Source organism: Danio rerio, chromosome 23 (genome assembly GCF_052040795.2).
Source record: "Danio rerio strain M-AB ecotype USA chromosome 23, GRCz13ab, whole genome shotgun sequence".
NCBI classification, from domain to species: Eukaryota; Metazoa; Chordata; class Actinopteri; order Cypriniformes; family Danionidae; genus Danio; species Danio rerio.
This window is the reverse complement of record NC_141043.1, coordinates 31,409,481-31,436,728: the sequence shown is the minus strand read 5'-3', so window position 1 is coordinate 31,436,728 and position 27,248 is coordinate 31,409,481. Positions and strand designations below refer to the sequence as shown.

Here is a 27,248-nt window from a genome sequence, read left to right as displayed (position 1 = left end):
TGTTGATATAGATTTGTATTTGTATTTATTAGTCAATAGATCAACTGCAATCATGTCAGGTTGATAGATAGCTATAGATTTAATTTTATTGCTACCGATACATTATATATATACATAGCCTATATATTTGTATCCATATATTAGTCAATGACAGACAGACAGACGGACGGACGGGCGGGCGGGCGGGCGGGCGGACGGACGGACACCCGGACGGACGGACAGACAGACAGACAGATAGACTGATAGATAGATAGATAGATAGATAGATAGATAGATAGATAGATAGATAGATAGATAGATAGATAGACAAACAGTCAGATATACAGATAGGTATATGGATGGATGGATGGATGGATGGATGGATGGATAGATAGTTGAAGAGATAGATGGATAGACAGGCAGACAGACAGGTAGATGATAGATAGATAGATAGATAGATAGATAGATAGATAGATAGATAGATAGATAGATAGATAGATAGATAGATAGATAGATAGATAGATAGATAGATAGGAATAAAGATAGAAATAGAGAAAGAGAGCGAGGGAGAGCACAATGGTCTCAGTGTCCTTCACTAATGAGCTCTGAAAGCGAGAGAAACTGAGACACACACACAATGGCCTCGAAAAGTCACACTGCTCCATCCTTTAACCCAAACAGATAGAGATGCTTTACTGAGTCATTTTTCTGTGCTGTCCACAATAATTGTGTGTGTGTGTGTAAATAAAATTGCTTATTTTATAAGCATTATTTCACTTGGGCTGCTGACATGATAAACGATTAACATTTACACCACTTTCCCTCATTAAATGATGATTAAGAAAGGAGAAAACAGCGGCTGCGTCTCAAAGCTCAGTCTATAGCGTGGTCTAGGTAGGCAGCACAGCCAGTGAGAGGAGCGCGGATGAGACGAGATGAGATGGGATGGAGGGAGGGAGGGAGGAGTCGACCGGATGGAGGAATGAGGGGGACAGTGTGAGTGTGTGTGTGTGAAAATCTCACAGGTGTCGGAGTCAGAAGTCCAGCGCTGTTGCTGTATCATTATTTCTCTCGACAAAACGAACGATAAAAGCGGAAGTTTACTTCACGCGTTCAGTCAAGTCCTTTGGAATAAAGGTCAGAAGAGATTGCAACTTACTTAAGTTAACTTAACGTTACCTAATTTGTCTGGTTAGAGCTTCTAAAAAACGACATTGTGTTGGAATAAATATTGGAGTCTTCGTCTGCTGAAGATGCATATGTTCCTCATTCACCGCTAATTTGCTCCGGAACTCAGCAAATGTAAGGACCGACAACACAGTACGATTTTTTTTATCGTAAATATCTTCATTGACATTGAAGTGAGGGTAAGTGTCTCTTTAGTGTACTTTCACAAATATTGAACTATTTACAAATAACTGTAGAATAACTGAAATATTGTTTTATTCATTATTTGTATGAGTTACATTTACGGCGTGTGTGTTTTTATGTGCATATTTATGTTGTTCAAAATAAAAAACAAAACAGTTAATAGCAACTGGCATTTAGGGGTCATTCTAACAGAAAATAAAAATTACTGTTTTAAATGCACTTTGCCTTGGTTATTGCAATAAACAATGCAGACTTTCATTTTGTTGAAATTTCAGATATAACTTTAGAAAATAAGATACACACAGTTGCAACGTGCTTGTGACAAATATAGTTGTAATGTGGACCTGACATAAAATTTCCCTTATTGTCTTTTCATGTTTTTCCTCTTCCAGTTCTGTTTCTGTGGAATTTCCCCAGTCCCATCAGAGCATCTACAGGGCACTTCCATATGTCCCTAAATAAATAAATAAATAATAATAATAATCCAAAGAATCAATACATTGTAGTTCATCAGGTTTTAGTGCAAAGTGTTGGACAAATTTATTTGTGAAAGGAGCATTTGAGTGCATCAATTTGTTTTGACACATCTGTCCGTTGTTTAGCTGGACACCGAATTTTGTTTAGCAGCATACATTTCTGTTTACATTTAGACCGTTATGAACTGGTTGAGTTGTTCAATTGCACATGTTTTGTGGATGAAAACTTGAAGTAGAAAAAAACAAAAACGGGTTGTCATTTGTGCAAAACAGAAACTCAACGCATCTTCTGTGTATTGGAGAATTCATGATAGATCTAATGTTTAACAACAAGAAAACGCATCAGAAGATCAGTACTGTTATTAGCCAAGAAATGACAACACTTTAAACAATCTGTGTTGCATTGTGTTCCAAGTGTCCAAATTTTAAAGGTGGCCAAGAACCACCTTGTGTTCCTGTTATCATTTTTTATTCTTTCCTGTGCCACACCTTTCCACCGCAGCCGCCATTGTTCCTTTTCATTCTTGTTGAACTTCTTTTCGCTCTTCACTCTGTCCTAACCACAGGTCCCATTGCACCCTCTCCTTTCTGTATGCTCCACGTTCTTCTTGGTTTCCTTGTCTCATCCATAAATTCATCTCGTATCCTTCCCCCCACTGGCCTCATTCCTCTGTAGATATCTCTGGTGTGTCTGTTCTTTTGTACCCAAACACATATTTGCTTTCACACTTTAGCGAGTTTTTCTCAAACTCTGTTCACACTGGCGGGCACCATTCCACCCAAAGGAGAGGAGGACTTTCTAACGCTTGCTGCCTCTCGGCTCAGCCGTCGCAAGCGTGTCATAGGAGCGGGTGTGGGTGTGGCCATGGTTCTGATCCTCCTGGTCACCATCCCTTTACTGGTCCACAGCACAAAAGGAGGAGGAGCCGGCACCTCTGGAAGCCATTATGAAATGCTAGGAAGTTGTCGGATGGTTTGTGACCCCTACACAACATCTCAGGGCCAGGAGCTAACCGCTGTTTCACCTGCACCTCCTGATTTTCCAAACCGGAGAGGGAAATCTGGGTATCGGGGACCTCCTGGTCCACCTGGTCCACAAGGACCACCAGGAGAGCCTGGGAAGCCAGGTCCACAAGGACCCCCAGGTCCTGGGCCTGGCGGTTACGTGCCGTCCTTCTACAGTCCTAAAATTGCCTTTTACGCAGGGCTGCGCAAGCAACATGAAGGCACTGATGTGCTCAAGTTTGATGATGTGGTGACCAATGTGGGCAACTACTATGAGCCAAGCACTGGAAAATTCACATGCCCTCTACCTGGTATCTACTTCTTCACATATCATGTCCTGATGAGAGGAGGAGATGGGACCAGTATGTGGGCAGACCTCAAGAAGAACGGACAGGTAAGAATCATTTATCATTGTTTACGCTCTTAATGTAATGCATTTTTTATTTAATGTCATGTCAGCAACCAAGGCTACTTTCATGGCAAGAATATTTGCAAAATAAATATACAATTAAAAACAACAAACAAATAAATACATAAATTAAATAAGATTTTTAGTGTTAATACATGATAACAATTCTAAAATTCTTCCTGTTAAAAATGTTCTTAAGAGAGCTCATGTCATTAAAAAAAGCCTTCTGGAATCATGAAAAGGAGGGCACTCCAATAAAATGTGTTTTACCGTAAGGGGTGTTGTGCAGTCCAAACATTGAGTGGGGTTTTCTGTTCACACTCTTAAAAAAAGTCCAAAAAAGGGTTTTTCAAAGTGAAGCCAAAGAAAAAAGATTTTAGGTTCGAAAAATACATTTTTATTTGTGTCTAAAGAACACTTTTTTTCTCAATAACAAACCTTTTGTGGAAAATTTTCACGGATTTTAAAAGTTGAAATATTCGACTCAATTGCCCAAAGTAAAAAAAAAAAAAATAGTTGTAGGCATTTAATCACCTTCATGAAATTCCAAACATGTACGACTTTCTTCCACAAGATTTTTTTTCCCTGTAAATCCAAAAACCTGATATAATTTCCCAAATTTCTGTTACACACAGGTAAAAAACATAAAAGTAAATGATAACAGAATACATTTTTTGGTTGAATTGCCCCTTTAACTACATTTTGTCCCATTCATTTGGAAATTATGTGTGCAGTTAAATTAAGTACTTTCTCAAACTAGTTTGTCTTCACCCCATTGGGATTCATCTACATGAGTCAGAATACTTGTATTAAAAGCTTTGTACTTTTAAATCATACAACTGAATACCAACATACTAAATAACATCAATTCGAATTGGACAAATTGGAGTTATTTTGCACGGTGGATTAGAAATGGCGACATCAATATCTGTGTGTCCAAATTCTCTCCATATGTTTTGACAATTTAATAACTGAAACAAACAGCACATTTACATCTCACTCATCACCTAAAATGTGTCACACGACTCAGCAGTCATGCTGCCACGGTGTGGTCTTGTGCCAGTTTGTACATCAGATAAATAATGAATGCACAAAAAATATGACAGCTTCCATGCTCAGTCATTCATTCTCTTGATGTGAATTAAATTCTGAATGCTGGAAATGAGCAGGAAAAAAGGACTTTTCTGTAGTGGTTTTAAGTGACTGCATGACCTTTGTGGATAAAGACGCACTCTTGCACCTTTTTATTTGACGGGGAAATCGTATTTTTCTTTTTTTTTACAAACAGTTTCACCCAAGCACACCATAAAATATTTATTTGTATCTGACTGTGCAATGAAAGCCTATCGTTATTCTGTTAAAAAACTCTGCTTTAATACAGTAGACCACCTGTAAATGTGATTAGAGCGATAGTAGATTAAATTGGTCTGACCTGTACAGATCTGTATTGTCATGCAAGTCTGCTTCCTCTGCTAAATCATTCATAACTCTTAGATTGAATCCCCTGCATGCTGTACGTGTCCCCCCTTCTATTGCATGTCCGTTGATTGCTCATTAATTATCTTTTCGGTCCACTCAATTACGTCCATTTCGAACACATCAGGTGGCCCTGCTTCACTCTTCTGTAGGGTCTGAAATGTAATGGAGAAGTGTGCAGGTTAATGCTCACTACTCCAAATAAACTGCAGATGGAATTGTTTGATACTTCCCCGAGTGCACAGTCAACAGTCCATTTGCAAAGCAAGTCTCAATTGCCTATAAGATTTTAAGAGCTCATAGGATGAAGATTTTGCAGCCTAATAGAAAGTACAGAGCATGGAAAAGTGAAAAGGATGCTAGATTTTTTGACAGATGTTAAGAGACTGGAACTCTCAGAAGTGTCATCTGAAAGCAGACAATGGTCCGTTGGGATTAGGAGGTTTATGTTAATTTGTAAAAGGTTATTTTTGAATGCTGACAAAATGATGTTCAAACAGCCAAGCCTATTGAATATTATAGGGCAGTTTCCCAAAGGCTTTGGAGTGAAGAATGAACATTGTGCAATTTTATTTATGACTGGGTGTAGGTTTTAAGACTTAAATATAAAGCGTTCAGCATAAATGAGTACACCCCATTTAAAAAATGAACATTTGTATCCCTTTCTCAGTGAATATGGGTAATTTATAAATGTGCATTTGAACAAAACAGATTTATTAAACAGATATATTTATTAAAATAATATTTTAGTTACAGATCATCTTTAGAAATGGAAAGATAATACAATTAAATTCATGCAAAGTATTGCAAAAACATTTCAACAAAATTGTATATGTTTGTTTCTCTTGATTTTTGCTATTTTTAATTTTTTTTATTAAATATTTTCCCTAACATATACATTTTTGTGAACAATTATTGTAAGTTGTTTTGTTAGATTAGCTCCAGATTTGGCTTCGGTACTGACTAAACTAATGTATATGCATAAATATAATATTGTTAAGCTTCTTATAGAAAATATTAATTAATCCTAAGGTGACAAATTATTAATAACAGATTTCTCTATATATTTCTTTTTTTTTATATTCCCCAAATGATGTTTAACAGAACAAGGAAATTTTCACAGTATGTCTGATAATATTTTTTCTTCTGGAGAAAGACTTATTTGTTTTGTTTTGGATATAATTAAAGCAGCATTTAATTTTTCAAAAGCCATTTTAAGGTCAAAATTATTAACCCCTTTAAGCAATTTTTTTCGATAGTCTACAGAACAAACCATCGTTATACAATAACTTGCCTAATTACCCTAACCTGCCTAGTTAACCTAATTAACCTAGTTAAGCCTTTAAATATCACTTTAAGCTGTATAGAAGTGTCCTGAAAAATATCTAGTCAAATATTATTTACTGTCATCATGGCAAAGATAAAATAAATCAGTTATTAGAAATGAGTTGTTAAAACTATTGTGTTTAGAATTGTGTTGAAAAAATCTTCTCTCCGTTAAACAAAAATTGTGAAAAAAATAAACAGGGGGGGGGGGGGGGTGGAGGCAGGGATGTCCCGCTGAGTTTAGCTCCAACTTGGTTCAACACACCTGCCCGGAAGTTTCCAGTATATCTAGTAAGAGCTTGATTAGCTGGTTCAGGTGTGTTTGATTAGGGTTGGAGCTAAACTCTTCAGAGTGTGGACACCCCTGATTTAGGCGGTTTAATATTTCTGATTGCAACTATATATTTTAAATATTAAAAAAATCTTCAACATCTTCAGTGTTCAATGGTCTGACATACCACATCAACTGTTGACTCAACTTTAAAAATAAAAAGCCAACAAACTTCGGGACTTTTTTGAGTCGACTTAACTTTCAACCCAATTACTTCACTTCACTCGACATAGGTTCAGTGAACTCGAAATTTTAAGTTTTAAACTAACTTTTTTAGTGTAGTTTCTGTATACTTTAAGTTTTAATATGTATACATATTTTGAATAACATACACTACTCTTTGTTTATTGTTTTTTTGTGAATAGATTTGAGCAAAAAACTTGTTTTCATTTTATTTTTTAAATTTAACGGCATTTTGTTTAGTAGCATAATTTTAAGATTTTGTGAATCATGGGAATGAACATTTTCCTTTAATCATTTATTTTTATTAATTTGTGTTTTTCCACCTTTGGCATGTGTGTCTATGTGTATGTGTGTGTGTCAGATCAGAATGTTTTTAATGTTAAAATATAACCCATCCTAAATGATTACATTTTAAATGATGACCCTAAATAAAATTTGAAAATGTCTTACTGGTTTTATTAAACTTTATTTAATTAAAGGGTTTTAAGGGAATTGATTCCTAAAAGTCCATAGTGCTTAGGGGTGCATTCACACTTGACATGTTTAGTTTGATTAAAACAAACTCTGGAGCAAGTTGCCATTTGAACCTTTTTCTAAAAAATGCTGAGTTGTTTTAATCCAATGCTGAGTCAGATATGAACAAATTAAACAGCTGATACTTATCTAAAAAATGCACCCAACTCTAGTTAGTCCACATTTGATTTTATACGTTTTGATTTTAGTTATGATATTTAAGAGATAAGAGATTTAGAGAATTTAAAAATATTTTAGAGTGTAGTCAAAACCAAGCAGATTTTTTAATATTAACCCATCACTTTCTTTGGTTCATATTTTAACCAATTTGCCAGAATCTTTTAAGAGTGTATGGAAATCCCCATTGCAACTCAATGCAGATGTCTGAAGCATATTTCTTCCCAGCAGACACACAACTTCACAAGACGTTAATATTAGGTTAGATTTAGGTCGCCAGCGTTTAAGGACAATGTTATGTTGACATCCAATAATGACGTGAAATGATGTTAATATTTTGTTGATTTTAGGTTGTGTTAGAAAGTGACCAAACTCCAACGTTGAGCCAACATCTTAAACCAGCATCATATTTACGTCAAATACTGACATTTACTCATCGGGTTTGGCAACCAAAACCCAACATCTGATAGACGTCATAGTGGTAACGTCCACGCAACATCAAGCTGTGACATCAGTAGATGTTGATATTTTGTTGTTTCTAAGTTGTGTTAGAAAGCAACCAAAATGCAACATCTGTCCGACGTTGGACATTGACATCAGCCTGACGTCAACTCGTTCATTTCATTTCCAAACAAAATGCAACGTCCCATGAAGTGAGATACAACGCCAAATTGATGTCATGTTAACATCCTGTGGCTGTTGCGTTCTTACTGCAGAGGAATTTCTGATGCTGTTATGTTCTCAAGTGATAAAATGCCATCACACAATGTACACACAAACATTCAGTGTTTAGCCTAGCAAACAGCATTGTTTCAGACGTTACAGAAAGTGTGACTTGCTGCTGAGTGAATACTAAAAAATAGTTCAACTTCATTAACTTTCACCTTCAGTTTGTACTAAAAGAACCATCCTACATGTGTGAACACCCTCAGATAGATGACAAGAGCAAGCAAAATATATCTCAGCTTTAATCCGCCATCTTGAAAATAAGTCTTGACACCGTCATCTTGTATCTTCATTCTGGAGGCCATGTTCAATATGGCACCCCAGTGGGCGTCCCACAAGCTCAAGTGCACAAGTGAATTGTGAGACAAACTGAGAGAAGGACGCAAGGGCAGCCATGACAGTTAAGAGTCTGGCAGAATCGCCCAGGATGCTTGACAGAAAGATCAGGGGAGGAAAGGAAGACAGATGACTTAATAGAAAGCTGCAGACAGTGGGCAGAGAGACGAGACTTTTGGGAGGTTTGTACACATGGACCCAAAAATGAATACAGAGCGAAAGACAGATGGAGAAGCGCCAAAGTGTCATGGATTGACGGGTTAACAAGCCGTCTTTGCGTTAAAAACACTAGATGCTGACATTGGCATTTGTTTGCTGATTATGACTCTCTGTGAATGTTAGGGTGCTAATTAAGAGGGAAAAAAAGTCTGCGGTATCCTCTAGAGTGTGGCTTGCATGTTGTCGTACCTGTGACCATCTGGCTGATCATTGTCTGCGTGCTGCTTTTGACAGCTAGTGAAAGCTGGTCTCTTGGTAGCGGCTGGTAAAGTTGTGATGGTCGGCTTGTTGTCGGACCTCAGACATATGAGGCTAAAGTGTCCCAGGAGTGTGGTGGGATTGTCACTGTCGAATGCTCTGTTAGTTTGCATCCGTTGGTTATGTCTGAAACAGAAATGATGGAGTCAAGTCAGCAAGACCTAGAACTATACATTTTAGTATTCTGTATAGGGATTACTTTTCAATTACTGTAAGATTTTGGAAGTTTTTAGAAGTCATTTTATATATAGCTATTAGGGTTGCATAATATAAAAAAATCAGACATCCGATATTTAGTATTTCTGTGATATATATTGCGATATAAGCACAATTTCACCTAAATTAAGTAGCCCTATTTGTAAACAATGAATTAATTTTCAATCGATTGGCAGGATTTTGTAGGGAAACAAATCATGCATGAAATGTAATATGTAAATTAGGGCTGCAAGATATTGAAAAAATCTAACATTATGACATTTTAAAAATCTATAAATATTTTGATGCATTTTCACTGGTCTGTGCTATTTGCAGTGCATTTCTGTATTTGCATGTGTTGTAAATATTTTTTATGCAAAACAATCTATAAATGCAATCAAGAAAAAGATACAATTGAAATAAAGTGCTTTATCATTTTCCAAGTCTAACAAGATTCAAGTACAGATAAAGATAAAAATAGTTCAATAAAGTTAATCATTGTTAAAGTCACAAATGGTACAATTTCTTATGCCTGAATGCTTTCAAGGTCATTATACAATACCAGGCATCAAAAACACATGCAAATGATAAATTATAATACAAACTCAACATTGGAAATTCTGCGATATGACTATTGCGAATGATCAAATTGCAGTATTGATACTGAAATAACATATTGTTATTACAGCCCTAATGTAAATATTTGTAAAGAGTAAAATAAACAGTGTTTTATGGTCTTCAGGGTAGAGTCAAAGCATATTCAGGTACAGAAATTGAAAAAAAAGTAAAACTTAAAATAGCACTGCAAAGACTTTACTGTTTAAACCATTGGTTCTCAACTGGTTTGGCCATGGGACATACATTTTTACATGGTCATCAAGCCGTGACCCAAAATTTTAGGAACTATAATACAATTTTAGGAATTATACTTAATTTGTATTTATTTGTTAACATAAACAAGTAGTGACAGATAAATCATAAGAAATTCCCCAAGACTTACAAATAAACACAATTTTATTGCTGTCATTTAACAAAATGTATCAAATTATAGAAATATCATAAAGTAAGAACAACAAATACTGTAATTAATAAACTGTTAATAAACATGTTTTCTGGTTTCTAAGTATCGTTTTAATTTAGAAGGTTTCATGCTCTCTTATGAGAGCACATCACTACATATGACACTGAGACTTTAAGTCTTTTTTTGTCGTCAATATATGTATCCATACTTTACATATTCGGGGTCGTACTTGCGCTTCAACATATTTGTTGCTATAATTAAAAGAAGTTTCACATTTCAAACGGTAGGGTTGTCGAGCACGCATTTCAAAATAAAAATCCGGAATAAGCAAAATAAGTAAAAATGTAACTTTTGTTGTTTTTTTTGACCACACACTCCGCGACCCACTGAAAATGTTCCCGTGACCCACTTTTGGGTCACGACCCACCAGTTGAGAAACACTGGTTTAAACAGTTCAATAAAATTCTTTTCTATTAAATGTTATGTCTGAATGCTCTTAGCGCTTAAAAACATGTACAAATGATACACTTTTACTCCAATTAGGTTAAACTCTACAGTAACTCCACAAATGTCATGCATTTTGAACTGTGGCTATATAATTCCAAATTTTCAATATAATAATATATAATCCTAAACTGTACAATCCCAACTCAACATTGCAGATCGATATATTATGCAGCCCTAATAGTTATGGAAACAAAATGTAACCGCTTGAATAATCTTTATTTATAGTTATGCATTTGAAAAAAAACATTTTTTTTTATATTCTTTTACTCTAGCTACTGATTATATTTCATATTTAATTTAAAACAAAATAAGTATTTTTAGACTAAATAAAGGACCAAGGTTTTAACTTTAGATAATGTTGGGAATGAATATTTGGGGTTCGCAATCATTTGTAACTTTTTATATTTGGACTAAAATTTTTTTCCTGCAAAAAAGCAAATATACAAACATTGGAATTTTGGAATAAATGTTATTAGAAATGTATAGAATAATAAAAAAATATATATTTTACTCTCCCACATTTATTAAATCCAGTAAATATATAGTGAAACTAACAGCAATCTATCTATTTATTTATTTACATTTACACACATAAACCTATTTAAATGTGTCTGTAATTTGAAATTGACATTTTAATGGACATTAAAATAGTTACAACATTCTATTTTACATCAAAACATTAATATTTGTTTTAATTACATACAGTTGAAGTCAGATTTATTAGCCCCTTTTGAATTTTCTTTTCTTTTTTAAATATTTCCCAAATGGTGTTTAACAGAGCAAGTAAATTTTCATAGTATGTCTGATAATATTTTTTTCTTCTGGAGAAAGTCTTTTTTTCAGCTAGAATAAAAGCAGTTTTTAATTTTAAGAACTATTTTAAGGTGTTAGTCCCTTTAAGCTATACATTTTTGATAGTCTACAGAACAAACCATCGTTATACAATAACTTGCCTAATTACCCTAACCTGCCTAGTTAACCTAATTAACCTAGTTAAGCCTTTAAATGTCACTTTATGCTGTATAGAAGTGTCTTGAAATATAATTTACTGTTATCATGCCAAAGATCAAATAAATCAGTTATTAGAAATGAGTTATTAAAACTATTATGTATAGAAAATGTGTTGAAAAAAAACTTTTCTCCGTTAAACAGAAATCGGGGAAAAAAAAAACATTTAGACCTGCATTTAAATCTGCCTTTTAATGTAGGATTAGTACATTTTTGTTTATTTGAATTTAAACCCTATATTCACACTCTTTTGTGTGATACCAATATATTACAGTAAACCTAGATGGAGTTTTGAGGAATGCAGTAATAATTCATTTGTTCAGAAACAGATGGAAAAGATTAGTGGTGTGATCATAACTGTGCCCTCTTCAATATTTAATGAGGCCATCTTCATTTTTCTTGTAATTAATTTGGTATATTGCCCAGTGAATCAGATTCAGGCAGAAATTTCATCAGTGCATTTAGCCACTATATCACAGCACCTGCTACAACTGAAGGCATTTCATAGAGGAGATTTTTACTTGTCAAATCCCACCCTCAAAAAAAAAAAGAACAAAAAAAAGAAAGAAAAGCTCAGAGTCGTCAGGGTCAAAAATTGCACATCATTTAATAATAACTTCTAATTATTATGCTGTATAAGTCAGATAACTTCTGCTGTCTGATGGAATCACTGCATGTAGGTCTATAAACCTACGAAGAGATTTGTTAAAAGAATATGATGCTGCTAGTGCTATTGCTGGCGTTTTTATTGTGCTTGTTGAATAATGAGTTGTTTGCCTTGCTAATGCAAGTTAAAATATGACACCAAGGTCATACATCATCTGTGATTTAGAAGCTCCATGTCTTCTTCCTCATCATTAATGCGCCTTGTGCTGTGAATCTTTAAATTTATGGCCCATCAGATCCCAAAATCTTAGTCTGAAGCTGTTCAAAGCAGACTAATGTACAGTCCGTCCTCTCTGTTGCTTAATCGTTCCACCATTTCTTTTTTTCCCCCTTTTTCACCTGTCACATGCTCTTTTAATAGACCTCCAAAAGGTCGAGCTCTTTCACACGCTAGTGTTAAAAATGCCATCGCCTGTCTGTTAATGACCAGTACCTGCTCTAATAAATGTCTCTCGGTGCAGTGACATGTACATAGTCCGGCAGAAATATAATGAGTGTCTTTGGAAGTCTCTAATTGTAGTAATCTTCAATTGCAGCACGGCCTGTAATTAGCAAATAGTTTTATGGGAGATATTATTATCTGATTAAAAAAAATTGGAAAGTGGAATGCATATATTACATACTCATTAAAACTTATCTGCGGTCAGTAGCTTAAAGGAGACGATTCCCAACATAATCGATAAATCATTTATGGTGTGTTCACCCTAGTAGTTTGATTCTCCTAATAAATGTATTAATTGATACTTATTAGTTGATACATTTGGGCCTGATTGCTATAGTTCACCCTGTTATTTTTCAATCTGAACCTAAAGATATATAAAATAAATAAAATGGCTTTTATAATGTATATTTTGTGAAGAATATCAAAAGATGTCGTGAAGAGCTAATGAAAAAGGAATTCTGAAATCTGTCATGAACACTAACAAAGATTTGCTGATGGGTTTAATTATAATAGGCAGATTTGCATCTTGGATGAAGAAAAATAGAGCTTTCTCGCCTTTTGTGGTCACAAATTCTCTTGTTTTTGCTTTGCTTAAATATATTTGATCCATATGGCCTTCTGTGTCTGTTTGGATGCAAGCCTTTGGGCTTTATTTTAATGGTCTAGGCACAAAGTCTAAAGTGCATGGTGCAAAAGCATTAAGGGTGTCTCTAAACCCACTTTTGCTATTTTAAAGAAGGAAAAATATGGTTTGCACTGCGGCCCATGGTCTAACAGGTTGTGCTTATTCTCTCAATGAGTTATGGGTGTGTTTTGAAAACAAACCAATCAGAGTCTCATCTTCCATTCTCTTTAAGTGACAGTTGGATCGTGCCATGGTGCATTTGCTATTTACATGGCGGACTTTGTAAGTAGAAAAACTGAACGATTCACTAGCGAGAAAAGAGTTAAAGAGACCATCTGCAGCCCAGGGATAAGAAACGAGACTCCTCTAATCGGTCTCTTTACTTGCTCTTCTCTTTCTCTCTTTTGTGGCTAAGGAAAGGGTGTTGTACGCACTCCACTGAAGACATTAATCAGCCTATATATTTAATGTTGTTTGTTAATAGCGAAGATTTGTTTCAAAACTATTTCTAAATTCAGTTCTAATTTCCAGCAAAAGAAAAAAAGTTCCAGTTCCTCACAATAGCAACGCGCCAACAAACATGTCTTGCGCCTGGTGGATGATAGGGCACTGTATGTTTTTTCACATAAACGACAATAAAATGTTTAATAAAACCTTCCAAGAGTTCACTCGTGACAATGATCACTCGTATGTAATTACAAACCAGGCCTAAGATATACATATACATTTAAAAATGTGTGGGCATGCGATAATCAATGAGATCCAGTGTTGTATTGAACCCCAGCTGTCATCGAAATATTAGTTTTATACTTGTTTGATAAGTTATGAGTGAATATTGGGAGTGAATGGTACATGAGCAAGTTTTGCACCGGTCTCTTGGTTTGGTACGCAGAGAAGTTGAATGAACACGTTGTTGTTTTGCATGTGCAGAACTTCTCTTTCACGAGTTCACACTTAGCTAATGCTTGAATAAGTAAAAGTGTATTTAGCATGCTACCCCTAGTCTGAGCCCAGGTATAGGTCTCAAGAACTCTCCTGCTATTGGATTTAAGAAGGAGTGGAAGGAGTCAGGACGAAAGGGGGGTTTTGTCGAATAAGGATGACAAAGATAATGAAGGCGGACTATTTATAGGCATTTGAATGCGTCTGATTGGTTGGTTAGTGATTGATAATGCGAGACCACCCATGGTCAGTAATAGCACATGATCCTCTCAAAATTGTTCATAAAACTACACATGTGTGAACTACCCTCATTTCCCGCAATAATAGTCCAGTTTGTTAGTAAATGTGTGATTTTTCATTAACTTGTGATGCAATTTATTAAGAAATGTAAATTTTAGCAATCATCTATTTATTATTTTGTTTTAAATTATTCAAATATTATGCTGCTTCAGAACTCCAAAATCAGTACACCATGAGGTTCCTTCTTGTGCAAATGGTGCCTGCAAAGTCATTGTCTAATAGGGTAGGGAATAGGGAACCTATGAGCTGCCCAAGTTTTCAGTTGCAGTCAATAACAGACTTTTTTTTTTTAAATACACACAATCCGTTCCTCCGCTCTACTGTCATTTTTTAACCATTAAACCCCAACTGCCTGTATTCGTACAGTGAGGATAGCTACAGTATGGTCACTGAGCTTGTATCAAGTGTATCCTTGGTCCATTAGTATGCAACGCCACTCTCATACAGTATGCCAATTAAGCACAACTCTCAAAAGGAGCTAAACAAATTTTATTTTCCCTTTGAGGAAAAATGGCGCTATTCAATAAACGTTCCATTTTTTAGTCTTTTCTCTCCCCTCCCTTGTGCTCGGTCCCTTAGGTAAGTTTAAGAGCTAGTTTTCCATTGTCTCCGCTCTAAGAGGTCTGTATATCACCGAGAATGAATCCTGTCAGTTTTATTACCACCGGAGCACAGCACCACTGATAAAAACAAGACTTCATATACCCTTGCATCTCGCTGCTCTCACAAAATAGCCTTGCTTGATCAGTCTGTTATCCTAACCTCCCCCTCCGATTTTCTCCTTCAGCCCTTGACTGTCTCCCAGCGCTCGCTTCTGCTTATGTACAAAATGCCCCCCGCTTTATCCTTCCCCTCCCTGTAATGAAAAGGCCTGGCAGAACAAGCCCCCAACAGGCCTGATGGTCCCTGCTCGCTGCCGGCGTTGAGATCAAGTCAGCGTGGCGTTTCACAAGTAGTCGGCTCTCATGTCAATATCCATCTCCAGTGCAGTCAGCGGTAATCCTAAAATGCCTCTTTTCCTCTGCCTCCAAGACAAGCTTTCATATCACTTATATTTGATAAATGCCGGGAAGCATCTAACAAGCAGACTTTGCGGGAGACGTCTAAACCCCGGGTGTTCCGATGCAGTGAAACCGACCCTAAAAAATACAAGACGAGAATCAATGGGAGTGTAGAAAGGTCTTAAACGGTCTTCGCCGGATGTCTGCTAATTAAAGTGACCGCTCGCGTTGTCGTATTGAACATTGGGGTCTGCTGGAGGGAGAATTTGCCCCTTCGCCCAGTTAGCCAAAATAATGAGGAGAATGACATACGCTTGGTGTCGATAAGAAGAAGAGGCCAGGCCGTCACTGTCAGATGTGAAATGAAGCGCGTGTCGTATCGATCACCTCACATATTTACATTTTTCATTGAAACTGCAGTAACATATCTCTGTGAGGAAAACATAATTGTTGCACTGATGTCCGTTCAGTAACATGTACTGCTGATGGTTTATGCTTACTTACAGTATAGATTACTGTGTGGATGGCTGTAGAATTGTGAGGCCGCTAGATCTGGATGTGAAAGATTATGTAGTTGTCTCCGTTTTTTTTCTTGTGTGTGTGTGCGCGCGCGCGCGCGTGTGTGTGTGTGTGTGTGTGTGTGTGTGTGAGTTATAGATGAAAAAAAGGTTTCTCGAGGCACTGGTAACCCAACACAACTATCTGAGGCAAACACATCCAAACTAAACAAATATCTTTAGGTGAAATAAAAGACATTTACACATTTAGAAATATAACTGCAGATCTCTAATATGTACTACACGGCAAAAATGATTTTTTGCTGCTTGTTTAAACTACTTATTTAAAATAAGCTTTTTTGGGGGGGCAACTTAATTGTTGTATGTTCAATCCACTTAAATTTATAAAGTTAATTATGTTAACTTAAATAGTGTTGGGGCAACATGAATGATTTGTGTGGACCTAAGCATTTTTACAGTGTAAATGGCAACATTTATTCAGTTTCTTAAAACTAAAGTTTCAGCTTTATTTATCTTTTTAATAAAATTTATCATTGTCATCTTTAAATATAATTATAATACTAAAAATAACTTATTTCCCAGACCAACATCTTGATATACCATAATCTATTTATTGCTTTTTATCACTACAATCATAACCATTATTATTATTATTATTATTATTATTATTATTATTATTATTATCATCATCATCATAATGACTATTACTATTTTATCAGTATACTAGTTCAATTTTATATTCATATTCATGTTAAATTTATTGTAATTAAACTACTAATAAATACTAGTACTACTATACTAAATAAACATTACTGGCTGCCTTACATTTATAGGTTGAGTTCAATTAACCTTCATTGTAATCTAAATTACAATAAATTGACTTTAAACAACTTGTGTAACTTAAAAAATGTATTAATATCACATGGCTAATGTCTAAATCAGGGCAGTCAAATGCTGACAAATGCTCCACAGAGGTGTACAATGTGGCCTGATGGATGATTCGAACAGTAATATAAAGTCTGCAAAAAAACAATGAACCATCACAGAAGTTCCAATAGCTTATACTACAAATACCATTTAAAACCATTATAAACCATCACATTTTAACCATTAAAACCAGTGCATTTTAATGGTTTCTAGTGAGTTTTGGGACAAATATCATTAGCCTTTCATCACACCCCCAATAAACTACAAGGTATAAGACTCATTATACATTAATAAATTATATCATAGTTAAATTATAATAAAACCAATGTAGTTTGCATAATAACTAAAAGCATTAAATATTCTATAGGTTCTGTAGCTACTATAGTACTTTATAGTACTGTAGTTTATACTTATAGTCCTCAGTTATATAATATTCTGAATAAACATTACTGGTTGCCCTACATTTTTAAGTTCAAGAGTCATTGTAACCTTAATTACATTTAATTAACTTAAAACAACTCGTATTACTTAAAAAAAATTAGGGGAACATGATTCATTTGATTAAATAAGATATAATTTACATTAAAACATACACTCAAAAAATATTTTTGCTGCTTGTTCAAACAATTTTAGGTTAAATTAAAATTAGGTTAAATTAGGAGTTTTTCATGGACAACTTAATTGTTTTATGTTCAATCAACCTACAACTTAAAAAAACATTAAGTTAACTAAATCAATCTGTGTTGAGACAAGATAAAGTGATTGTGTGGAAACTAGCATTTTTTGCAGTGTATAATGTCATGACGTATTGGACTTGGCGATAAATATTTATTATAGTTTACTGTAACAAAGAATAATTACTATTATTGCAGTTGTCTTTAAGACAGAAACTCCCTAATAAATATTTTACTACTATTATTTTAAATGGTAAATGTTGTGAATATTATTTTTTTATTGTTAATAAAATAAAATAAAAAATAGATTTTAGATTAAATGCTATTTTGTTCCAGTATGTTCACTAGTTAATCACTAGTTGATCACTAGTTAAATTCATATTTATTAGTTGCAAATCACAGCCATGCATGCCTCTATTTAAATTCTGGACGATGTACAGGAATATTTCTCAAATTACAAATGACAAATATCTATCACTGCTATCTAAAATCAATTTAAAGCTGATATATTTGTCCTGCAGCACTGTGTCGTAAACCTCCCTAACATCATTATACAGATTGTTATTCAATAACGCATCTAAATGGCTGCAGTCTCCGGTCAGGACGTGATGCGGATGTTGACAGTATCGTGATGGTAATGGAGTGGGGTTATTAGATTATGGATATGGTAGGGAGTTTATCTTTGTCTGGGGTCAGTCTGTGTTTTATGCGGGCTGTGGTTGTGGGTGATTCTCAAGGGGATAACATGCCTAATAAAACAAGAGGCATTTGAGTGAGTGATGGCATGTTGTATGAGGATGTTTACTGACACTATGCATATCTTAGTTGTTTTTTTTTTTTTGTTGGACAGACTCGGTCCGTATGTTTAGGAAACCTGACAGAGATTGAGTGGCTATAACACGGCCGAGCAAAACGCCTGACAATCACTGTCTGTTACCTGACATCTGTCTGCTACGAGCGCCTGCATTTTGCATTTATAATAATGGAGAATATACTAAAAATGACGACGGAATATCACATGGATAATGTCTAAATCAGGACTGTCAAACAAACGATCCACGGAGGTGCGCAATGTGGTCTGATGGATGATTCGAACAGTAATATAAAGCCTGCAGAAAAACAATGAACCATCACAGGCAGTCTATTGCTTGCACTACAAATACTGTTAAAACCATTACATTTTAACCATAAAAACCAGTGCACTTTAATGTTTTTAGTATGTTCAGGACAAATTCTATTAGAGTTTATTGGTTTTATCATTCCCCCAACAGACTACAAAAAAAAAGTTTCACTTTTTTCACATTTTTTATGTTACAGCCTTATTGCAAAATGGATTAAATTCTAAATCCAAAACTCAAAATTCTACACATGATACCGCATAATGACAATGTGAAAAAAGATTTTTTTTTCAATTGTTGCAAATTTATTAAAAATAAAAAACCTGCAAAATCACATATACATCAGTATTGACAGCTTTTGCTCAGTACATTGTTGATGCACCTTTAGCAGCAATTACAGCCTCAAGTCTTTTTGAATATGATGCTACAAGCTTGGCACACCTGACTTTGGAAATGTTTGCCTATTCCTCTTAGCAGTACCTCTCAAGCTCTATCAGGTTGGATAGAAAGCAACGGTGTACAGCCTTTTTTAGATCTCTCCAGAGAAGTTCAATAGGATTTAGGTCTGTGGCTGGGCCACTCAAGGACATTCACCGAGATGTTGTAAAGCCACTCCATCAATATTTTGGTGTGCTTTGGGTCAATGCCCTGCTGGAAGATGAACCGTAGCCCCAGTCTGAGATCAAGAGCACTCTTGAGCAGATTTTCATTCAGGATGTCTCTGTACATTGCTGCAATCATCTTTCCCTCTATCCTGACTAGTCTTCCAGTTCCTGCTGCTAAAAAATATCTCCAGAGCATGATGCTGCCACCCCCGTGCTTCATTGTAGGGATGGTATTAGCCTGGTGATGAGCAGTGCCTGGTTTTGTCCAAATGTAACGCCTGCCATTGACTCCAAAGAGTTCAATTTTAGTCTCATCAGACCAGATAATTTAGTTTATTATGGTCTGAGAGTCCTTCAGATGCCTTTTGGCAAATTCCAGGTGGGGAGTGGCTTCCATCTGGCCACTCTACCATACAGGCCTGATTGGTGGATTGCTGCACAGATGGTTGTCCTTCTGTACGGTTCTCCTGTCTCCACAGAAGAACGCTGGAGCTCAGACAAAGTAACCATCGAGTTATTGATCACCTCCCAGACCAAGGCCCTTCTCCCCTGATCATTCACAGATGCCCGGCCAGCTATAGGAAGAGTCCTGGTGGTTCTAAACACTTACGGATGATGGAGGCCACTGTGCTCATTGGAACTTTCAGAGCAGCAGACATTTTTCTGTAACTTTGCCCAGCTTGGTTTGTGCTTTGACATGCACTGTCAACCCTGGGACCTTATATAGACAGGTGTATGCCTTTTTAAATCATGTCCATTCAACTGAATTTACCACAATTGAACTCCACTTAAGCTGCAGAAACATCTCAAGAATGATCAGTGGAAACAAAATGTACCTGAGCTTAATTTAGAGCTTCACGGCAAAGGGTGTGAATACTTATGTACATGTGATTTTTCAGGTTTTTAATTTTTAATGAATTTGCAACATAAAAAATATATAAAAATATTTTTTTCCACTTTCTTTAATTGTCATTATAGGGTATTGTGTGTAGAATTTTGAGGAAATTAAAGAATTTAATAAGTTATGGAATAAGGCTGTAACATAAAAAGTTTTAGAAAAGGTGAAGCGCTATGAATACTTTCCGGATGCACTGTATAGTCTAAAGTTATAATAAATAAATTGTTATTCTGAAAAGTATATTTGTTGCAGTATTTTATTCAAGATGCTCTGGAAATTAGGATGGTAAAAAATGTCAGATGCTTGGGGTGTGTGATGTATATTGTCTGCTATATTATAAGATATTGCATACGGACCCTGAGCATGTGTCAAAAATTCATTTTAACATGGAAAATATACCTTTTATAGCATGTTTGTGTGTTGTCAAAACAGTGTGTTAGTATGACCATGCTATCCACATTTCCTCCAGAGTTTTATGTAATTTCGGGTGTTTCATTTGTTCTGCGCTTTCACTTTCATTCAGGAACATTTCATGGATGTCCGACGAGATATTTGATGAGAGTATGAACTGCTGGAAGAGTGTTGTTTTGATGGAATTTGATACCGCATGCCGTATAGTAAAAAAAAAAAAAGTCTGTATTTCGTGAAGCAGGTGTCTGTGGTCCTTTACTGACTCGGTAGGTGCAGAGAATAGTGTCAAACAGCCTTGTGTGTATGAAATATTCTGTCACAAAATACGGTGAAAATCCTACATGACGGTAATAGTTTGATTGTGGTGTTTAAATGTCTGTACTGCACTTTAATAATATGACTGATATCGGCATACTCCACATGTCTTAATACGATTTCTGTTTAGTTCGACTATGACCTTAATCTGATTAAATTAATCAAAAATCGCTGTTTACATGGTTCTAAATTAATCAGCTGTCCTGAACAATTAATTTGAACGAATGATTCAATTGATTGCTCGTTAAGGCAGGATCTTGCTTCTAGATATTGATTGTTTTATTTTAATAATCATTTATTTATTAATCCTTAATGGATATTTATGTTTTTTTCAATGTATTTGTGTGATGATAATAATGTCTTAAGGTTATTTTTTCATTCATTCTTAGTCCCTTTATTAATCTGGGGTCGCCACAGCAGAATGACCAACAACTTATTCAGTACATGTTTTACACAGCAGATACCCTTTCAGCTGCAACCCATCACAGGGAAACATTTACACACTACGGACAATTTAGCTTACCCAATTCACCAATAGCGCATATCTTTGGACTTGTGGGAGAAACCGGAGCAAACCCACGTCAACATGGGGAGAACATGCAAACTCCACACAGAAACGCCAATTCACCCAGCCGAGGCTCGGACCAGCTATCCACTGCGCCCCCGCATCACCCCGGGTTAGGGTATATTCATGGGGATTAACTCAATAACCCATTGATCAAAGACTGTAGTAATAAAAAAAAATCATGTTTAATTTTTAGTTTGTGGAAAATAAATTCATTTAATTAACCCCCCCCCCCCCCCCTAAAAACAACAAATAAAAAAAGACATTTAAAATGTTTAAATAAAATTAATAATTGTTACTATTTTGTACTTCCGCTAGTATCCGTAGATAAGAATCTCATTGTGAGAAATTTATGTCAGCAAAATAATAATAAAACAAAAATAAGATTCTCTGTTTTGACTGATATTGTTGTCCTCTGTGATATTGTAATTACCCTTACCTGCCTAGTTAACCTAATTCACCTAGTCAAGCCTTTAAATGTCACTTTAATCTGTACGGAAGTGTCTTAAAAATATCTAAACAAATATTATTTACTGTCATCATGGTAAAATAAATCAGTTATAAAAAATTAGTTATTAAAACTATTGTGTTTAGAAATGTGTTGAAAAAATCTTCTCTCAGTTAATCAGAAATTAGGCTAATAATTCAGGGGGTCTAATAATTCTGACTTCAACTGTAGATATATTATAATTAAAATTAATATAGATTCATTCATTCATTCATTTTCAGCTTAGTCCCTTTATTATTCTGGGGTCGCCAGAGTGGAATGAACCACCAACTGATCCAGCATATGTTTTATGCAGCGGATGCCCTTCCAGCTGCAACTCATCACTGGGAAACATCCATACACACTAATTCACACACATACACTATGGTCAATTTTAGCATGCCCAATTCACCTATAGCGCATGTCTTTGGACTTGTAGAGGAAACCGGAGCACCCAGAGGAAACCCACACAAACACAGGGAGAACATTCAAACTCCACACAGAAATACCAACTGACCCAGTCGAGGCACGAACCAGTGACCTTCTTGCTGTGAAACGACAGCACTACCCACTGCGCCACCGCATCGCACTAATATAGATATATGTAACTAAATACAGTATTTGTTTTTCACCTGCTCCTTAATTGCATATCTATGCAGGAATGTTGTCAGTCTGACCACATGACTAATCTCAATTTAAAATGTTAACAAACAAGTTTGAGATCCACTGCTGAGAGTCAATACGGCTGATCTCTCAAGCTGAATTTAAATGAGTGTGAGTCTCCAGTAAACAGTCTCGTCGCGCATTGCATGATACGTGCATTTGCGATCAAATGCAACAGGTCAATATGAAGAAGGGATACCTGGTACAACTTTAGCATTATCCATATAGGTGTATAGACTGTCCTGGATAAATACAAGAGGGTACGATTGTTTTCCCATGGAGGTGGAGGTCAGCAGGTTATCTAGAGCTTCATCTTTTTAACCCCACCAGTCCCTCTTGTCAAACAAGAAGTAGCATTTAAAAATGACTTGATTCCGTTTTCAGACAGAAACAAAACAAGGCCTTTTATGTCAAGAGAGCATGTTGAGCATGTTTTTAGTCTTACGCAACCTTTAATGTCTTCTAGTTTTTCATTTAGTAATATGATTAAAATGGATTAGTTTGGATAATGTTATGGATAATATTTATTTCTGTTAACAGGAAAATTGTTAAATAAATGACAATTTATAATGTTTTGTCAGTTTATAAAACGTTAAAGTGATTTATAATTATTATTTATAATAATATAAATCTTTATCTGTTAATATATATTTAACACTGAAATATTTATTTTTATATATATATATATATATATAAATAAGAAATTATAATAAGAAAATGAATTAAGGAATAATATAATTTTTTTATCTGTTACTATATTAAGTATTACTATCTTTTTTTTTTGGATATCTTTTAATAAAAGTGGTTCAACAATAATTTATTTATTCACCATATTTGTATTATAAGTATTTTAACATTTATGCTATTGAGTTATTAATAAATCTAAATCCGGAACTGTTCATTTTTTTTTTTACATTTAATAATTTCATAATAAATCAATTACTCATCAATTTCATCTTTCATGATAATAATAAATACTGCTGAATGCAATCTGAGCTTTAAAGGTCATGAAACACATTTTTGGAGATTTTATGAATCTATATTTTATTAAATAATTTATTGTTTGTTAATTGTTTTTAAGATTTTTCCAAACTATTTTATTCTTCCATGCAGTGCGATGAGGCTGTATTTCGGTACTGGTGGAAGGCGTGCCTTAGTGTCCCACCAGTGCCGATATACAGCCACATCACACTGCTACAAGTGTGATATCATGTTTTTACAACAGTTTGACTGCATACTCCTGTGTATAAAACATAAAATCAAACACGTAGTCTCCAAATCCTTTTGTATGAGGAGCTTTGCTCTTCCCTCATGCCTTTACATCTGTAGCTGACGTCAAAACAGCAGAAACCGTTGCTAATTCACCAACGTCACTTTAGAGCCAGTATTTGAATGATTCTCTAGCGTAATGTTTAAGGTAATGACAAAACAGTTGATTTTGCTCAAATTCTCAGATTTTAAGGCTGAACGGCATGAAATGCCATCAGTCTACAGAGATTTCCCAGTATTTCTCGGTTGCAATCGGAAGATCATAATAATTAACCCTGAAAAAGCCAAAGCAGCACAATCACTACCTATTTACTGTTGTTTACGATAAAGAAAAATGCTAAACACATGCGGGCATTTCTTCTTTCTTTCTGCTTTCTGAACTAGAGAATGAGTTATATATAGATAAAGTTATAGTTGCAATGATACACTGAACAATTTTAATAACAACCTGCATTGTTTCATAATCCCACTCTAAATGCTATCAAAAATTCAAAGTATATCACACTTTCCTCTTGGGTCAAATGATTATCACTGCATTATAAGCAATAGTTTTAGTTCTTTACCTACATTTTAGATTACTGGAATATGGTGGCAATCTTCTGTTTGTCCTTCCTCTTACCGTGTCTTCATTTGTCCTGTGTGTGTGTGTGACAGGTGAGGGCCAGCGCTATCGCCCAGGACGCTGACCAGAATTACGACTACGCCTCCAACAGTGTGATCCTGCATTTAGACGTGGGAGACGAGGTCTGTGTGCAGCTGGACGGAGGCAAAGTCCACGGAGGAAACACCAACAAGTACAGCACGTTCTCCGGCTTCCTCATCTACGCCGACTGATGCTGCTCTGATGAACTGTGAACGAACAAACACACACGTTCATACAGTTACACACACACCCAACAGGCTTGAAGGAAGCGGACATGGTTTATACCGAGCAGAAGGGCTTTACAGACACGATGGCAACCAATTCCTTTTGGATTTCCGACATGCTGTTACTCCCAGATATAAATTGAGGCAAGACACTGCAGGTTGAATAGAGTAGGAAAATGAACAGTTATCATCATACAGTACTTTCCAAATTGACTGATTGCATAAGAAATTGCATTACGTAGTTTTCTGAATTAAGCTCGTTTAAATATGTAAATAAAAATGCAAATATCTGTGTTCATTTGGATACATTTCTAGCAAAAAAAAAAAAATCTGAACATTGGTCAAAATCAGGTTTAAAATTTGCAGTTCTTTTTTTTTTTTGACAGATCACAGCAAACATTTTTGTATTTAAAAGAAGATGTCTAAAAAATATGAGCTTTAAAAATATATATTGTAACTGAAATCTACAGAGGAAAGTACTTCCAACTGAAACTGAATATTGAGTAGGGGGCGGTGCTTTCTTTTTGTGCTTCCCTTATAACAAACTAGTGGTAAAAGGGGCGTGGTTAGGAATATAGTAGCTGAAGCCGTCCACACAGAAGCAAATGGTCAGACTTTGATTGAAGATTACCAAAACAAATTCAGCAGATCATCTTGCATTGAATAATTGTTTACCTAAATAATAACAATGTGCGCTATCAAAGTAAACATTGTAAATTTTGATTTCACACAGACTTTAGAAGTGTTTTATTTCTCATTTGACAACGAAAAGCCCAAAAGCCCAAAATCTCAATATTGAAAGGTGCCTATAGTGTTTTTTCCTGCAGTCTCTTGCCTTAAAAAGCATATAAATATGTCTATATTTATCCTGAACAGCGACGCGCTCATTTTTTCATGTGTGTACTTGTTAGTGTATTTGTCTCCATTTTGTGTGTCGGTCAAATCCAGTCGCTCTCTGTAGTCAACATGCTTTATGGTGAACTGAGCTGCATTTACACATGGCTGGACTTGATGCAAAATCAGCACTCATTAGATGCAGTCGTGGTGCAATATAGGCACGTATATATGCGCACGCACACGGCTAGTGATTAATCCAGGTCCTCTTGTTCAATTCATTTAACTTCAAGTGACTGTTTTGGTTGTCTGTGTGGGATTGGAAATATAGTCGGAGTATGTGAAAACACACACAATGACTTTCCAATCAGATGGATTTCCAATCACTCGAAAGAATCTGAAGTGGAGCAGAATGCTAATGTATTGGTTTACATTGATAAGGCTCTTGATTTCAGATTAAATCCATTACATTGTGTGAGCTTATCTTTTGAGTGACTTTTTTTAGTCCTTTTTATAGAGGAAATAAAGTGCTCTAATAAAACCACAACTACTACTATGTGAAAAAAAAAAACTCTTAATTATATCAACATTGTTACATAATTATTCATATGATTTATTGATTTTCACTCTGGGAGAAAGTGAATTTTAAGATGCTGTAAAAATCTATATATAATTTTATGTGATGTCTTTAAAATAAATATATTTAAAATGATCAGATTTAAGACAAGGAATAAGATGGTCAATACATTTTCGCAGTCATTAAAGTTTGCTGGTATAATTTTTTAAAACCTGCTTTATGGGTCAAAGACGAGACATTCCCTTTCTGGATCAAATTACATCTATAATATATATAGTATACATACATACATACATATATACACACACACACACACACACACACACACATATATATATATATATATATATATATATATATATATATATATATATATATATATATATATGTATGAAGTGTTTCAAATAGTTTTTGTGACAATAAATGTCAAAATTAGTAAAATAATGCATCATCATTCTGAGTAATTAGGCCCGTCACAATATTTATTTTTTGTTGTTCGATAAATTTTGCGATCAACGATGTTATTGTCATTTTAAGACCATTTTATGCCACTCATTATATAATTGCCAGAATGACAATATAATAGCATCAAAAGCATATATATAGCACTCTTCCAAAGAACACATAATATTTTATTATTACGAATATTTCATTTAATTACAGTCATTTCAACAATTTAATAATTAGGCATTGGAATTAAATGTTATCCTAAATAAATAATAATAAATGTTAACAAATAAAGTGCAAGGTAAAAAGTAACAGAGGCTGCGATGTCTGCCCCCAGATCTATTTTCAGTTATCAAAAACCCTCATGAAAATATACTATTGTAATACTAGTTTTTTTTTTTTTTTTACCATACTGAAACCTCCAATAGAGGTCATATCCATGTGTTGTGCAATAAGTCGATATGTTGATTATTGTGACAGGGCTAAGCGTAACTGATGCATTTAAATGAATCAACATGTGTATTCTGATTGGGTAAAAGCAAATATATTTATAAAGACACACAATTTGAATTAATTAGTAT

At 35.0% G+C, this 27,248-nt stretch overlaps 2 protein-coding genes across 15 annotated transcripts in view; one reads left to right on the top strand and one right to left on the bottom strand.

The window, feature by feature from the left end:
* The window catches only part of LOC147831317 (uncharacterized), a 76,652-nt gene that overhangs the window by 43,960 nt on the left and 5,444 nt on the right, over nt 1-27,248 (bottom strand). For 4 of the 13 annotated variants that reach the window (XR_015523690.1, XM_087307303.1, XM_087307304.1 and 1 more), the window contains exons 2-3: nt 24,510-24,791; nt 8,717-8,911 (exon numbers count right to left, since the gene is read on the bottom strand). Coding sequence is in view for 3 of the 13 variants with exons in the window: in XM_087307303.1 (XP_087163429.1) it covers nt 8,717-8,898 (182 nt within the window). In the remaining 10 variants the exon portion in view is untranslated. Of the gene's footprint in view, nt 1-1,545; nt 1,805-1,869; nt 3,208-3,614; nt 4,872-8,716; nt 8,912-24,509; nt 24,792-24,870; nt 24,962-27,248 lie in introns of those variants that run through there. The other 9 variants (XR_015523691.1, XR_015523693.1, XR_015523696.1 and 6 more) reach the window with 6 other exon arrangements.
* On the top strand, nt 990-26,118 carry c1ql4a (complement C1q like 4a). 2 transcript variants are annotated; one of them, XM_087307302.1, is made up of 3 exons: nt 990-1,346; nt 2,561-3,225; nt 24,597-26,118. In XM_087307302.1, the coding sequence occupies exons 2-3, from the start codon at nt 2,692-2,694 to the stop codon at nt 24,774-24,776; spliced, it is 714 nt and encodes a 237-aa protein (XP_087163428.1). In that variant the 5' UTR covers nt 990-1,346; nt 2,561-2,691; the 3' UTR covers nt 24,777-26,118. The 2 variants fall into 2 exon arrangements, with proteins under 2 accessions (XP_087163428.1, XP_087163427.1); XM_087307301.1 differs by having other exon boundaries at nt 1,743-3,225.